At 41.2% G+C, this 14,572-nt stretch overlaps 2 protein-coding genes across 2 annotated transcripts; both read right to left on the bottom strand.

The window, feature by feature from the left end:
• Positions 1 to 5,476: 5,476 nt before the first annotated feature.
• On the bottom strand, positions 5,477 to 8,298 carry LOC110533914 (fibroblast growth factor 4B-like). The gene is made up of 3 exons (XM_021618510.3): positions 7,806 to 8,298; positions 6,154 to 6,257; positions 5,477 to 5,795 (listed from the first exon to the last, which is right to left on the bottom strand). Exons 1-3 carry the CDS (start codon positions 8,104 to 8,106, stop codon positions 5,619 to 5,621), a joined length of 582 nt encoding a protein of 193 aa, XP_021474185.2. The 5' UTR covers positions 8,107 to 8,298; the 3' UTR covers positions 5,477 to 5,618.
• Positions 8,299 to 10,764: 2,466 nt separating this feature from the next.
• LOC110499942 (fibroblast growth factor 3-like) lies at positions 10,765 to 13,132 on the bottom strand. Its single transcript, XM_021577002.3, has 3 exons — positions 12,448 to 13,132; positions 11,868 to 11,971; positions 10,765 to 11,604 (listed from the first exon to the last, which is right to left on the bottom strand). Exons 1-3 carry the CDS (start codon positions 12,722 to 12,724, stop codon positions 11,200 to 11,202), a joined length of 786 nt encoding a protein of 261 aa, XP_021432677.1. The 5' UTR covers positions 12,725 to 13,132; the 3' UTR covers positions 10,765 to 11,199.
• Between the last annotated feature and the right edge of the window lie 1,440 nt (positions 13,133 to 14,572).

Below are 14,572 nucleotides of genomic sequence, written 5' to 3'. Positions count from 1 at the left end.
GTTAAAGTTCTGAACGTCTGTCTCTATAGTGAATGGTGGGTTAATCCAGGCAAGCAGAACATGTATAGAGGCTGAGTGGGGCCAAACAAGGAGGCAGGACTGATGCTCTCCTGACACACAGTACATTCATTCATTGAAATCACACTCTCGGATTGGCTACTGCTTTGTCTTCAATTCACACTGTCTCAGCCAGCTACAAGTATAACAGTCTAGTCATGTTTATCCCTGTTAGCATAACCAATTTTACTGATGAGATTTCCGCAGCGTTACCACTTTAGAGAAGTGTGAATGCAACAGGCTTTTAACATGTTAATCTGCTCTCAACACAGTGATAAATCCAAGTATGCAAATTACCCATTCGTCTCAGTGATCTGGTTACCGCTCAGTAACCTAAGCAGCGTGGACTTGGATTTCTCCGTTGAAGTCTCATTGATAATTAGCCTGGAAATCCAGATTGAATCATGCCACGTTTCACCATTCTTTCACTGAAACAGATACGAAATAAAGCTGAAATCAGTCTGGATTTAAAGTCTAACTTAAAGTGCAGCTGTTAAGTCTTTTGCAGGTCTGTAAGTGAGTATAAATTACAGGGGGGAGTAAGATAATACAATCCGTTATTCATCGCCATTATTAATCGTTTCGTTCACTTTCTGTCTTTTTTGAGAATGCATTCCAACACTGTCATTTTTGGGCAACCCCGCTATTTAGTGTGACACACCGAAGCGTCATAGTTTGAAGTCTGAGCTGTATCCTTATGAGTCATCATTCACAAGAGCACACTGCGTAACACGTTCTTGTTATGGGAGCGTCTGATAGGCCTATGTCCCCCAGGCTATCTATTGCCCCAATCAGTAGGCCTACTTGAAAGAGCTTTCTGAATTCCACAAGTGCAGTGAGTCGTTGGTATGGACAAATTATCTGTGATATGTGTCTATTTGATATACAGTACCAGTCAAACGTTTGGACACAGCTATTCATTCATTCTTTATTTTTACAATTTTCTACATTGTAGAATAAGAGTGAAGACATCAAAACTATGAAATTGCACACATATTTTATATTTGAGATTCTTCAAAGTATCCACCCTTTGCCTTGTTGACAACTTTGCACACTCTCAACCACCTTCACCTGGAATGCTTTTCCAACCATCTATAAGGAGTTCCCACATATGCTGAGCACTTTCCTTCACTCTGCAGTCCAACTCATCCCAAATCATCTCAATTGGGTTGAGGTCGGATGATTGGAACGACTCACAGCACTTGCTATACATACCTACGCTATGGTCACAAGACGCAGGCCTCCTAATTGCCCCTAGAATTTCTAAGCAAACAGCTGGAGGCAGGGCTTTCTCCTATAGAGCTCAATTTTTATGGAATGGTCTGCCTACCCATGTGAGAGACGCAGACTCATTCTCAACCTTTAAGACTTTACTGAAGACTCATCTCTTCAGTAGGTCATATGATTGAGTGTAGTCTGGCCCAGGAGGGTGAAGGTGAACAGAAAGGCTCTGGAGCAACGAACCGCCCTTGCTGTCTCTGCCTGGCCGGTTCCCCTCTCTCCACTGGTATTCTCTGTCTCTAACAGGGGCTGAGTCACTGGCTTACTGGTGCTCTTCCATGCCTTCCCTAGGAGGGGTGCGTCACTTGAGTGGGTTGAGTCACTGACGTGATCTTCCTGGCTGGGTTGGCGCCCCCCCTTGGGTTGTGCGGTGGCGGAGATCTTTGTGGGCTATTTTTTATTTATTTAACTAGGCAAATCAAATCAAATTTTATTTGTCACATACACATGGTTAGCAGATGTTAATGCGAGTGTAGAACTAATTCTTATGTTCAATGACGGCCTAGGAACAGTGGGTTAACTGCCTGTTCAGGGGCAGAACGAAAGATTTGTACCTTGTCAGCTCGGGCATCTGAACTTGAAACCTTGCGGTTAACGGTCCAACGCTCTAACCACTAGGCTACCCTGGCTTGTCTCAGGATGGTTGGTGGTTGAAGATATCCCTCTAGTGGTGTGGGGGCTGTACTTTGGCAAAGTGGGTAGGGTTGTATCCTGCCTGTTTGGCACTGTCTGGGGGTATTCGGATGGGGCCACAGTGTCATCTGACCCCTCCTATCTCAGCCTCCAGTATTTATGCTGCAGTAGTTTATGTGTCGGGGGGCTAGCGTCAGTCTGTTATATCTGGAGTACTTCTCCTGACTTATCCGGTGTCCTGTGTGAATTTAAGTATGCTCTCTCTAATTCTCTCTTTCTTTCTCTCTTTCTTTCTTTCTCTCTCTCGGAGGACCTGAGCCCTAGGACCATGCCTCAGGACTACCTGGCGTGATGACTCCTTGCTGTCCTCAGTCCACCTGGCTGTGCTGCTGCTCCAGTTTCAACTGTTCTGCCTGCGGCTATGGAACCCTGACCTGTTCACCAGACAGCATGAGCGGTAGAGATACTCTTAATGATTGGCTATGAAAAGCCAACTGACATTTACTCCTGAGTTGCTGACTTGTTGCACCCTCGGCAACTACTGTGATTATTATTATTTGACCATAATGGTAATTTATTAACATTTGAACATCTTGGCCATGTTCTGTTATAATCTCCACCCGGCACACCCAGAAGAGGACTGGCCACCCCTCCTAGCCTGGTTCTTCTCTAGTTTTTTTTTTCTCTAGGCTTTTCTAGGGAGTTTTTCCTAGCCACCGTGCTTCTACACCTGCATTGCTTGCTGTTTGGGGTTTTAGGCTGGGTTTCTGTACAGCACTTTGAGATATCAGCTGATGTAAGAAGGGCTATATAAACACATTTGATTTGATTATATTGTAGATGCCAGGTCATCTGATGCAGCACTCCATCACTCTCCTTCTTGGTCAAATAGGCCTTACACAGCCTGGAGGTGTGATGGGTCATTGTCCTGTTGAAAAACAAACGATAGTCCCACTAAACACAAACCAGATGGAAGGGCTTATCGCTGCAGAATGCTGTAATAGCCATGCTGGTTAAGTGTGCCTTGAATTCTAAATAAATCACTGACAGTGTTACCAGGAAAGCACCCACACAGCACAACACCTCCTCCTCCATGCTTCACGGTGCGTAAACACAAATGGATATCATCCGCACGGCGGTTGGAACCAAAAATCTAAAATTTGGACTCATCAGACCAAAGGACAGTTTTCCACTGTCCTTAGCCCAAGCACGTCTCTTCTTCTTATTGGTGTCCTTTAGTAGTGGTTTCTTTGCAGCAATTCCACCATGAAGGCTTGATTCATGCAGTCTCCTCTGAACTGTTGATGTTGAGATGTGTTGGTTACTTGAACTCTGTGAAGCATCTATTTGGGCTGCAATCTGAGGTGCATTTAACTCTAAAAAAACGTATCCTCTGCAGCAGAGGTAACTCTGAGTCTTCCTTTCCTGTGGCGGTCCTCATGAGAGCACGTTTCATTATAGCGCTTGATGTTTTTTTTGACTGCACTTTAAGAAACATTCAAAGTTCTTGATATTTTCTGGATTGACTGAACTTCATGTCTTAAAGCAATGATGGACTGTCGTGTCTCTTTGCTTATTTGAGCTGTTCTTGCCATTATATGGACTTGGTCTTTTACCAAATAGGGCTATATTCTGTATACCACACCTACCTTGTCACAACACAACTGATTGGCTCAAACTCATTAAGAAGGAAAGAATTCCACAAATGAACTTTTAACAAGGCACACTTGTTAATTGAAATGCATTCCAGGTGACTACCTCATGAAGCTGGTTGAGAGAATGCCAAGAGTGTGCAAAGCTGTCATCAAGGCAAACGGTAGCTACTTTTAAGAATCTTAAATGTAAAAAGTATTTGGGTGTGTTTAACATGTTTTTGGTTACTACATGATTCCATATGTGTTATTTCATAGTGTTGATGTCTTCACTATTATTCCACAATGTAGAAAATAGTAAAAAATAAAGAAAACCCCTTAAATGAGTAGGTGTGTCAAAACTTTTGACTGGTAGTGTGTTTGTAAACTATCTAGAGAGGTTGGCATTATTCACCGACACAGTGTTTTTTTTTAGGTTGACTTGAATTTAAGTATTAGCTTGATAGATAGGGTGCTGCAGAACACAATTTATTTACTTTCCTAAAGTCATTTGATAATATGCACAGCACATACACCATAATGTTGAACAGGACCTGTATAAAACTACAGACATAATGTTGATACATACTGTATAGGCTACATGAAATGCATAACATAAGGGGACATAACATAATTGTGAACTGAACGCAGAATATCACAAGGGATAATATTACTGACCACAGTAAGAAACACATCTACTGCTCTATTCAATCCGTACCACGGAAGTTCAGCGTTAAAGTGTGATTGAAATTTAAAAGCAATGTTCCCGCGTTAACGGAGACTGCACTCACATTAAACACTGCATAGAGATGTAGAATCTTAATTTGATCACCCTTTCCTGCATTGCGAGACATTTTAAACTTTTAGCATATTTGAGGTTTAAAAAGTCTTCTGAAGTTCCCTTACCAACAATGCATCAACACCTACAAAAATGTTCATTAATTATAATCAAAATAACAATTCACATTTCCTATTGCTGCAGGATTATTGTCCTGCTGTAACAAACTGGCTCAAATTAAGATCCTAATTTGTAATGCTTCAGCGATACAGACTGAATAGAGCCCTGTTTCAGTTGACATTATATGTACATTATCTGCATCCGCTGTGCCAAACAAGAAATTACATTCTTCTTCGTTTAATTTGCACATACCAGGCATTGAGTACAACAAGACATATATTTGAAATACAGGAAACCTTACAACGTGACAATGTCATAGATAACTTTATGTATGTATATAAAGTTATAATAATCACTAATGTGGCAGTAGAGGGTCCAGTCATTTGTGTGTGCATTTGTTATTTATGAAAAGAGTTTTAACCAGACATGCACACAACAAAAATATAGTTAAAACTTAGACCAGGGTTAACAGATGTGCTAATCTGAACTCCGATTCCCTCTCTCTGATTGGGTTCCTCTCTATTCCATCTCATCAGTGATATCCAGTGTCGGGTGAATTGTAAAGTGTAGAAGCGTGGGTTGCGTCATACTGTACGTCATGCTCAGAAAGACAAAAACAACAGCAACAACACAATCCCTCCTTGCAGCTCCATAATGAGGTAGTGAAACAGTAAATCAATTAGGAATTAAAAAATAATGGGACCAGTACTGAACTGAATGCTTTGAACCTGCTATCATCATCTTCCTTTTTGATGCCGAGACACAAATCTGACAAATGTGGGTCTCCAATTCCTTTCAAAGTAGTACAAGTAGGATGACAATGCTTACTGCACAACAACCTTTGCTGCACAACAGTTCTTTAAAAAAAAGTGCAAAATCAATTTTACTCTTAAAAAAAAAGCACTCATCGTAAGACACATAGCAGCACAAACAAAACAAAACAATTGTCATTGTTCATCCCCTCTTTCTACATTACTCCACTTTCCCAAAATAGAAACATTCTCAGGAATCATAAATAAATAACTTAAATATCTCACTCTAGAAAAACATTTGAAAGTGCATTGTTTTCCAGTCTCTCTCCTCTACCCTTGTTGAAGGTACAGTCTCATTGGAGTCATTCAGATCCTTGGTAAGAAGTGTGTCACTGTCATAGCTGGTGTAACTCGATTTCCTTTTTTGGTTTTGCCAGTCTTACTCAATCCAATATACATCCCTGGGTGAGCTGCTGACTCATAAGCATTGTAGTTATTTGCCAAGAGATTCTCCTTGAACTTGCACTCATCATTGTAATGACCCTGGAGAAGGGATGAGAGAAGAGAGGTTAATATTTACCTTAAAATAATCCAATGTACCGTAGACGAAGCTCTGTTGGCCAAATGACGCCCATCACGCATGTCAATCTCAACACTTGGAATTTTTTTTCGACAATTACATATTACCATGTAGGGTACTGTACATGTCATGGAGTCTAGGGAAAGGAAATGTCTTGTATTGAATGAATCTGTGGCGTAGTGTACTATGACGTTCATAAGCTACAAAACATGTACAGGCATGCCAAGACATTGACTATCATTTTGCTGTGGAGATCTCTCATGAAGCAAAGTAAGTTGTGACGTAGAAATACATCCAAGAAAACATTTCATGTCTACTTACAGATCCATAGAGCTTCCCTTTGCTGTTCATGGCCAGAAACATACCACTTCGGACGCCAAAGAGCGTCACAACCCCTCTCTCCACAGGTGATATCTCAAGGAGACCTGAAATGAGACAAAGAATATCACTGTGCTATGTTTACACAGTACTTATCTACACCAAAACGAAGTTGTTTATAATCCATTGTGTTGTAAAACGAGACGGAGAAGATAAGGACAACTGTAGTAGACAGGTCTGTTTAGGTCTCTGTTCAAACTGGTACTGGAACATCCTGCAAGGAAATGATGCTTTCCTCCCTTGATACTAGATGATGAATTGGAGCATCGAGTAGGCCTAGGCTAAATATGATGTAGACTTCCTTTCAGTCAAGTACCCAGTAACAGGTTGGACTTTTGATTAAATTGCCTACATTGGGCTTGCACAATAAAACAAGATAAAAAAAACACAACAACTTTGTCTTGTCTCTCTGGCTCTATTTGAGGATTGTTTAAAAAAATTAAATAACGTATTCTCATAGACTAATTTGTGAGTAAAGAAGAGAAAAATAGTCAATATTTTCCAATGTGTTCTGACTTTATACACTACTGGAATGAATACCTTAATGTCTTATGATGACTAGTCTATTCTCCATAATACCCGGGCTCTCGAGTGGTCTAAGGCACTGCATCTCAGTGCAAGAGGTGTCACTGCAGTCCCTGGTTTGAATACAGGCTGCATCACATCCAGCTGTGAATGGGAGTCCCATTGGCCAAGCGCCGTCCAAGTTTGGCCAGGGTAGGCAGTCATTGTAAATAAGAATTTGTTCTTAACTGACTTGCCTAGTTAAATAAAATAAAAATATAATGGAAAACAACTGACCTAACATCACACCAATATATTGATAAACACTCCCCTCCTGTAATTCTCACAGAAACCACTTCATGGGTGTTTTCAACACTTTCCCTGGATGCTACTAGTCTTGCTCAATTAAACATTTAATCTGTGTCATATCAACTTTTTAAGTCACTCCAAAGAAACGATTTTGAGGCATTTTGATCTAATATTTTGTGATTTAGAAAAAGTTAAATATATACTCGAATGAAGTTAGATCTATAAACTGTGTTATTTATACCAGTAGGGGAGCCTAAAGATAAATAATCCACTTGGTTAGAGAGATTTTTTTTACAACGTTTTAATAAAATAGTACATTTTAAAGTGAGTGTGTTTGGGGACCCCCCCCCCCCCCCCCCCTCATCCACTCTCAGATCTGGTATCATCCCTGATTCCTTTTGACATTTCAGAAACATGTCCCGAAGCCTTTTTATTTGAAAAAAAAGACCTGCGAAAATTGTTCAAGGAGGCGCATTAATCAAAGCCTTACAAAGAAGCCGAAATGAAAAATCACTCTTGGCTAAAACACACCGTTGCATCCATCCACTGTAGTCACATGGGACAATAACACCAACATCCATGTGACGTCAATTTGCTAGTAGCCTAATCAAACACAGTATTATGCTCAAGTTGGCATGGTGCCCATTCACACAACTCCATCCCATAATATGAAGTTCCAAAGTGGTGGCGCATGACACAAACAGGTTGCAGACCAAGAGAGGGGCATCAAACAATTGGCGCAGGAGATTATGAGTTCAATAAAAGCATGAAAATGACCTTACTGTATCTATTTTCGTTATGTATTCCAGTTATCTTTCCGTCTGGTAAAACTTGAATATGAAACCCAATGCCGACATTGCAGTATAGACGCCGAAGTCTTTTGATGCCTGTAAGATAGTCACCGTCTCGGTTGATTTCTCTTTTTTCCCATGGGTTTCGAGCCAGGGAGCGAGAGTAGAGCGTTTCCCAATGGCGCTCTGTATTGTCGGTCTGCCTATCCGCAAACGGGGCAGTGCGCACTGAGGTACACACTAGTCCCCACACCAGCAGCGGTACTGGTAGCCAGGACGCGTGGACAGACATCCCTGTGCTGTCGGTCAGTGCTGTCTCACGTGTTTGAAGAGGTTTTACAATTCCCCAAATCCCCTTTCCCCTGTCCGTGGTGCTCACAGGTTGACAAAAAAAGTTGTGGAGACTGGGGGACTCAGTGAGCCTCACTAGTCTATCCAGTGAAAAAGGTAACTTATTTCTGAGTCTGCATGAAGTCTTTTCTGTAGGCTACTTCAATGGCTCCGCTGTTTGTTTTTTGTATTACTCTTTCCGAGTTGCTTTGTGTAGGAGTTGTGTGTTGTCAGTCGTATTGCAGGACCTGGCCATGTATCTCCTCTCCTGACGATACTTATATGTGCTCCGAAATTATATCACACGCCACCTACTGTACCAAAATGTTGCTCTCAACTCTTAGAGTTGGAGTAACCTTCGACGCAAAGTCATGAGAAAACCACCTCCCTTTCTTGTGCACTTTGATATCGGAGTGGCGGTGGGCAAGCAATTCAATGCGCCCGGTTGATGTATTGACTGTAATGTTAGTGTGAGCTGACACATGTAACCTATATAAAAACGTTTTCCCAGCCTGTACATAGTGTATTTATCTTGCTCTTCCCAGGCGTCTCAATGCGTGTCCAGGCGACAGGATGAATTACGCATGGGATCGTTGTCTTAAACTTCCTCCGATATCGTCTGAAATAAAACAAATGTATTGCAGGATGCAGAATAGGAAGCTGAAAAGGCAGCAGACTGTTGCACAGTAGACAGTGCTATAAATGAAACCATAACAGGAAAACAACAGCACTTTAGTGGAATTTCCTACTTTTACAATAATGGAAATAAGAGACAGGCGGACAGAAAACTATTATTTAAATGGAACAATATCAACAATAAGGTTATATTTGTATTATTTTGATGCAAGACAAATACTTTAGCATCTTAACAAGGTTGGTGACATTATCAACCCAAGCCTCCTGCCATGGGGATGAGGGATCTACAGTAATCTGATCCAGTAATCTTCTGTTCATCTGATCAGCTAAACACAATGTAAAAACCCCAGACTGTACCAAGCGATTACGCACAAGGTTCCTAAGCTTTACGCACAGGATGTTGGAGATATCCATTATTAGACTCAACTTCTGGCCCATGGTGGCCAGTGATGCGTAAACCACCCATGCAATAGCAATGCACGTCCATAAAAGTTAAATACAAGTTTATATCAAAGGTTTGCTCGAGGTTTGAACCCTATGTGTGACCGTCCACACCTTGGAAAGCCTATTACCACTTTGCCAGTGTAATACACAACCGGAATGACATAGAGGTGTCAATTGGGGCGTGAGGCGCAGCGACTTATGCACCTGTTCACAAACATAATTTCATTATTTCAAGCTGGCGAATGAATTACTGGTGGAAATATTGCGGCTAATTGTCAAATTATACATAAAACAAAGACTGAGGGCCACGTAAGAAGCTATATTAAATCCACAGGAGGTTGGTGGCACCTTCATTGGGGAGGAAAGGCTCATTTTAATGGCTAGAGTGGAATGAGTGGAATGGTATCAAATACATCAAACACATGTGTTCCATTTGTTTGTTACCATTCCATTAGCTCCTTTCCAGACATTATTATGAGCATCCTCCCCTCAGCAGCCTCCACTGATAAATCTATATTCACTTTTGATATAACGTGGTCCTGAGTTAGTCAAAACGGTCCATTACTTTGGCAAAAGTATCAAATATACTTAACTTTATTTGATGTTAAAAATGTGTTTTGGGTACTAAACTTCCAACAATATTGCTTTGGAATCGGTTCAGAGTAAATGTTTAACGCAAACGCACGTCCCAAGAAAAATATTAGCCTTTAGTCTGATATTTAGATAGCCTACTTATTTTATTTGATACTTGAAAAAAAGGTTTAGGTAATTAATTGCTTTGCAAGAATTACACTTCCAACACAGTCTTTTAGATTTTTATTAGATCGGTTGTTTGTTGATATTTACCCATACATCACGCAAGAGACAAAATATGAATAATAATTTCAGGCTTCTGAATTCTAGCCTATACATACGCGTATCCAGCTGCTCTCCATGGTGCTGCATTTTAGCCACGTGGTTTTGCGTTATCGTCAGAACTATGCTGGACCGGGTGCCGCATCCAGGATGTCTTTGTTCAACTTTTCACAGGGTGTGAAACAATGTATTTTAAAGCCACAGTCCGTCACTTGTTTCAGTAATTTAAAATAATAAAATACACTGATTTTGTAAGAAAGTGATTTATGACTACATTACTGAGATTAGTAGGCCCTACAACTGTCTTACCTTGTCCTTACTCCAATAACGAATGAGCTGTGCTCCTTTCGTTACGTTTCTGTTGTCATTGGGAAATTGGTCAACTAATAATAGCTTAAAATATTGATTTTAAAGAGTACAGTTACTCTCTTGGAATGTAATTGAATGCGAACAGAACGTCTGAAGAGAAGTGGTTTTACTTGCTGCCCCTAGGGTGCAGTGTCCACTAATGAACAGAACCGATGATACACCTTGAAAATAAAACCCAAAGGCTGCGTTTACACAGGCAACCCGATAATTCCTCAAAACTCTAGACTATTAGCCTAATTCTTAAATAAAAATCTAGACTGCCATGATGAATGAATCTTGAGTTATATAGACCAGTAGAAAAACAATGCAAAAGCAATTTTGAATGAAAATGTGTTTATGATATAAAAAGCAAATAAATTAACACCACAATGGTAATACACATACTATTTATCATTTGCAAACACTTTTACCCAAAGTAACGTACATCAGGATGCGACCCACAATCCTGGCCTGGCATGCATCAAGCTCTACCAACTGAGTCACAGAGGACAATATACCATTGATTGTACAAGTGCTTTTTTGTACATTGTATTATTGTGTAAATCCACATGCATCCTTCCAGACATCTTCCTATGAAATGGTCATCAAGAAAAATACAAGACATTAACTGCATGTACTTACGATAATGTGAGTTAACAATTAGTGTACAAAGATACATTATATTCGAGACACTGATCACTTTATTCACAGGACAGTATCATTATGCCGGTTTAAATGAGGGCAGGGGGAGCTTGTATCTCTCAGTCACCAGTCATGCTCTTCCCACAGTCCACGTGTCTGACAAGTGAGACTTGTCATCAAGCTCCCTGGAGATGGACACATCTCTATCTCCTCTGCCCTGTTTCCCTGTGAGTCTGAGGGCATTCTGCCTGTACCCCAGACTACTGTTGATCAACAGGTGAACCATGTCATGGTCCTCGTTGCCCAGGACCCTAGGCAGGAAGAGGGAGGCCTTCTCTGTCTTTCGGGTCTTCAGGCCCCGCCTTGGCTGGCCCTTTCCATTGATTGACACATACCACAGCCTCCCAGCGCTCACCCTTCGCCTACTTCCTGTTGAGGTGGAGTGTGGGGTTGTCCGGTAGCGGCGGGAGGCGTAGGTGTTGTAGCCTAACTCATGGATCCGCTCCATGAACTCACACTCCTGGGTGAAGACAGCCTGAGAACAAAATGACTTTAGTTGAAACCAAATAAAGTTTTTCCAAATGTAACTCTGTGCACAATGGAAATTAGACTGTATATGAATGGTAGTCAATTATCCAATTATTAGAAAGAGAGAGAGAGAGAGAGAGAGAAAGAAAGAGAGAGACAGACAGACAGACAGACGGATGGACGGACGGACGGACAGACAGACGGATGGACAGACAGACAGAAGAACAGAGGGAGGACAAAGAAAGATCTCAGAGATCATGTCTCATTTACAGATGCATGTAGTCGTCCTTTTTGGTTCATGGCCAGATATCTCCCGGAGAACAGTCCTTTAATCATCACCAGTCCCACATCCACTGCTGTGATCTCCAATATACCTCAATTGGAAAACAATTCAGTCAATAAAAAAAAAAAAAGTAAATTCATTGTCATTTCATGGAATGACAAGTGATACTTATGTCAGAGTAATAACAATGTTATTATAATGTAGATACCACTACAGTTGTGTTAGATGCAACAACAATGCTGTATGGATTTTAGTTAGACTTCAGTAACACTTTACATCATCAGGTAGTGTTCTGGTCACTCCAATGTAGCCTACCAAATTACCAATGCACAGTGGATAGTAGGAACGACCCTCATAATAATGCACGCGACTTGTAAGAAGTAAAGAAGAAGAAGCTCTGTTTTAACTGAGAAATCATGAATGTCTACTTTAAAACTATTTCCAATCATGTATACCGTGGGACTATTATTGTTAGGCTTTAGCCTCTATAGTGGCTGAACATAAACTTCAATATATGCATAGCATATAACATGGCAGAAATAAGAACGCAAATAATACTGTACTCACTGAAAGGGTTATGCTCCTCCAGGGTCCCATCTATTTTCCCATTGGGATGTATTTGTAAGTGATATTTTGTGGCACAGTACAGCTTTCTGTGTCTCGGTGCTCCCTCAAGGTGCTCATACACTCCTCCGCGCCCCACAGCATCCCTGCGCTGCCTGAGGTCACAGCTCTGCCCACCGAAACTCTGTGGAGTAAATGTCCTTACCACCGAAGAAGAACGAGGCTTTTGGTGACTGGGGTGTAATACATTCACCAATAGCAAGACCAGAATTATAACCATTGTGGCATGGCCGAAAATAGTATATTAGTCCCTTTCCATGATTGACAAAAACGGACTCAATCGTTTCCATCGAATTCTTAGGAAGCCCATTAGTCCAGTCCGATAAAATGGATCCACTTTAGATACATTCGTTTTGCCAACAGTAACTCGCTTTCAGTCAACCTGATTTTGAAATCGTCATGGAAACGAGACGAGTACACCGTGAAGATGCCCGAGTTGCGCGCAAAACAAAAGCCCTCATTCATTCGATAGCCCTATTGCGGCGATTGTTACGACGGAGAAAGTCAAGGTACGGTCTTGTGTGAGCTATGAGAGTGCACTAGGTATGGATGGATAAAACATGACATTACACACAGAGGCTCATTGCTGAAAGCCGCATCACAAAGGGCGAGCCAGCCATCTGAGGACAGAGTGTTCCTCTCAGCTTTACTTTTGATGCATCCAAAATGCCAATTAGACATTCCAAAATTATAGCCTACAGCATGGGTTTCAACACCAGCATTCCCCTGGTCAATTCAAACTCCCAACTCTTGCCCAGTTGGTGGAAAGATGCTAAAACGAAGACATAGGTGGTAAGGATGGCAGAAATGGTTTCACATCCGAAACAGCTGGACACTATAATGTTATTTAGAGGGCAGACATAGTGATCAAAATATGTGCATCTTTTTTAAAGCATTCCCACAAATAATATATAGGCTACAACCCTGTCAAGATATTCGTACATGTTATGGTTGTTTTGCAGCGTCAGAATAAATCTGATGGAATAACACATTTCTATTTTGAAGAGATGGAAGTATGGAGTGGGTTTATGGGAGAAAGACTGCAAGTGGAAAGGACGTCACACTGCTTGCTTAGTGGGTACTGGCTCATACTGAGGCTCGAACACAGGACGTCTGCTGGACACAGACCGTCTGCTTCGCAAACACAAGTGACTGCCCTCCAGGAGAATCTTACCCAGTCACTCCACCGAAAAGCTAGTGCAGAAACTTTAGGTCGACTGAGTATCACAGATCCCCCATCTGCCACAGAAGCCAATATCACTATGAGTATCTGGAGGAGGCAGCACATGTTCCACTGCAGAGAAACACCCCTGGAGCTGGTTAAGTGCCTTGTTTAAGGGCACATGGCAGTAGGTGGCATCTGATATTGTGATGCCAGATACAAAATCAGATGTATCCTGATTGCAGCTTCAGTTACCAGCTCACTTCCACCACTTCCAGGATTTGATCCAGCAACCTTCTGGTTACTGGCCTGATTATGTTGCCTTAATGCTCATATTTACTGTCTATTCACTCACTTGGATGCTACACCAAAGAATGGTACTCCAGGTTCCCACCATTCTTTATCGTATGCTCATAGTTCACTGTAAAATATTGAAGTTTGCTGAAGCTCAGAGTTTAACCCGTAAATTACTCATGATGAAATTGCTTAGATCTTGGCAGTGTTGTGGTTACAGCCTTGATAATTAGCTCTCCATCATTAAAGCTATCATGCCCCTGGCATTGTGTGAAAGTGGAGCAGAGTGCTTGCTCATGAAGCCATAGACCCCATTGCATACTGCACAGAGAGTACTCATGGGATTGTGTCGATCATTTGTCCTGCCCTTTATAAAATGCCTGTTGGCCACACATTCAAGTTTTAAAAAGGCTTCTAAAGTTTGTAATTTCCTCTTAAAAATGTCAGACTTGATTTGCCCTAACATAAAATGTATCAACCCCTACAAAAAATATCCATGAAATATAATTAACATAATAATGTACATTTCCTGTTTCCTGTAAGATAATTTTCCTGCTGTAGCAAACTGGCTCAAATTAAGATCTACATCTGCATGGTGTAGTTTGTTACACG

Source organism: Oncorhynchus mykiss, chromosome 2, assembly GCF_057628025.1.
Source record: "Oncorhynchus mykiss isolate SJ-2025 chromosome 2, ASM5762802v1, whole genome shotgun sequence".
Taxonomy (NCBI): Eukaryota; Metazoa; Chordata; class Actinopteri; order Salmoniformes; family Salmonidae; genus Oncorhynchus; species Oncorhynchus mykiss.
Note: the sequence above shows the minus strand (reverse complement) of the source record. Positions and strands in the feature narration are given on the sequence as shown.

Excerpts from the sequence above, each read along its gene's own strand:
- LOC110533914 (XM_021618510.3), bottom strand. The coding sequence starts at position 8,106 with ATGTCTGTCCACGCGTCCTGGCTACCAGTACCGCTGCTGGTGTGGGGA. Across the intron at positions 6,258-7,805 it reads ACATAACGAAAATAGATACA|GTCTCCTTGAGATATCACCT; the intron begins GTAAGGTCATTT and ends GTCTCATTTCAG. Across the intron at positions 5,796-6,153 it reads AAGGGAAGCTCTATGGATCT|GGTCATTACAATGATGAGTG; the intron begins GTAAGTAGACAT and ends TCCCTTCTCCAG.
- LOC110499942 (XM_021577002.3), bottom strand. The coding sequence starts at position 12,724 with ATGGTTATAATTCTGGTCTTGCTATTGGTGAATGTATTACACCCCAGT. Across the intron at positions 11,972-12,447 it reads GGAGGAGCATAACCCTTTCA|GTATATTGGAGATCACAGCA; the intron begins GTGAGTACAGTA and ends TTTCCAATTGAG. Across the intron at positions 11,605-11,867 it reads AAGGACGACTACATGCATCT|GCTGTCTTCACCCAGGAGTG; the intron begins GTAAATGAGACA and ends TTTTGTTCTCAG.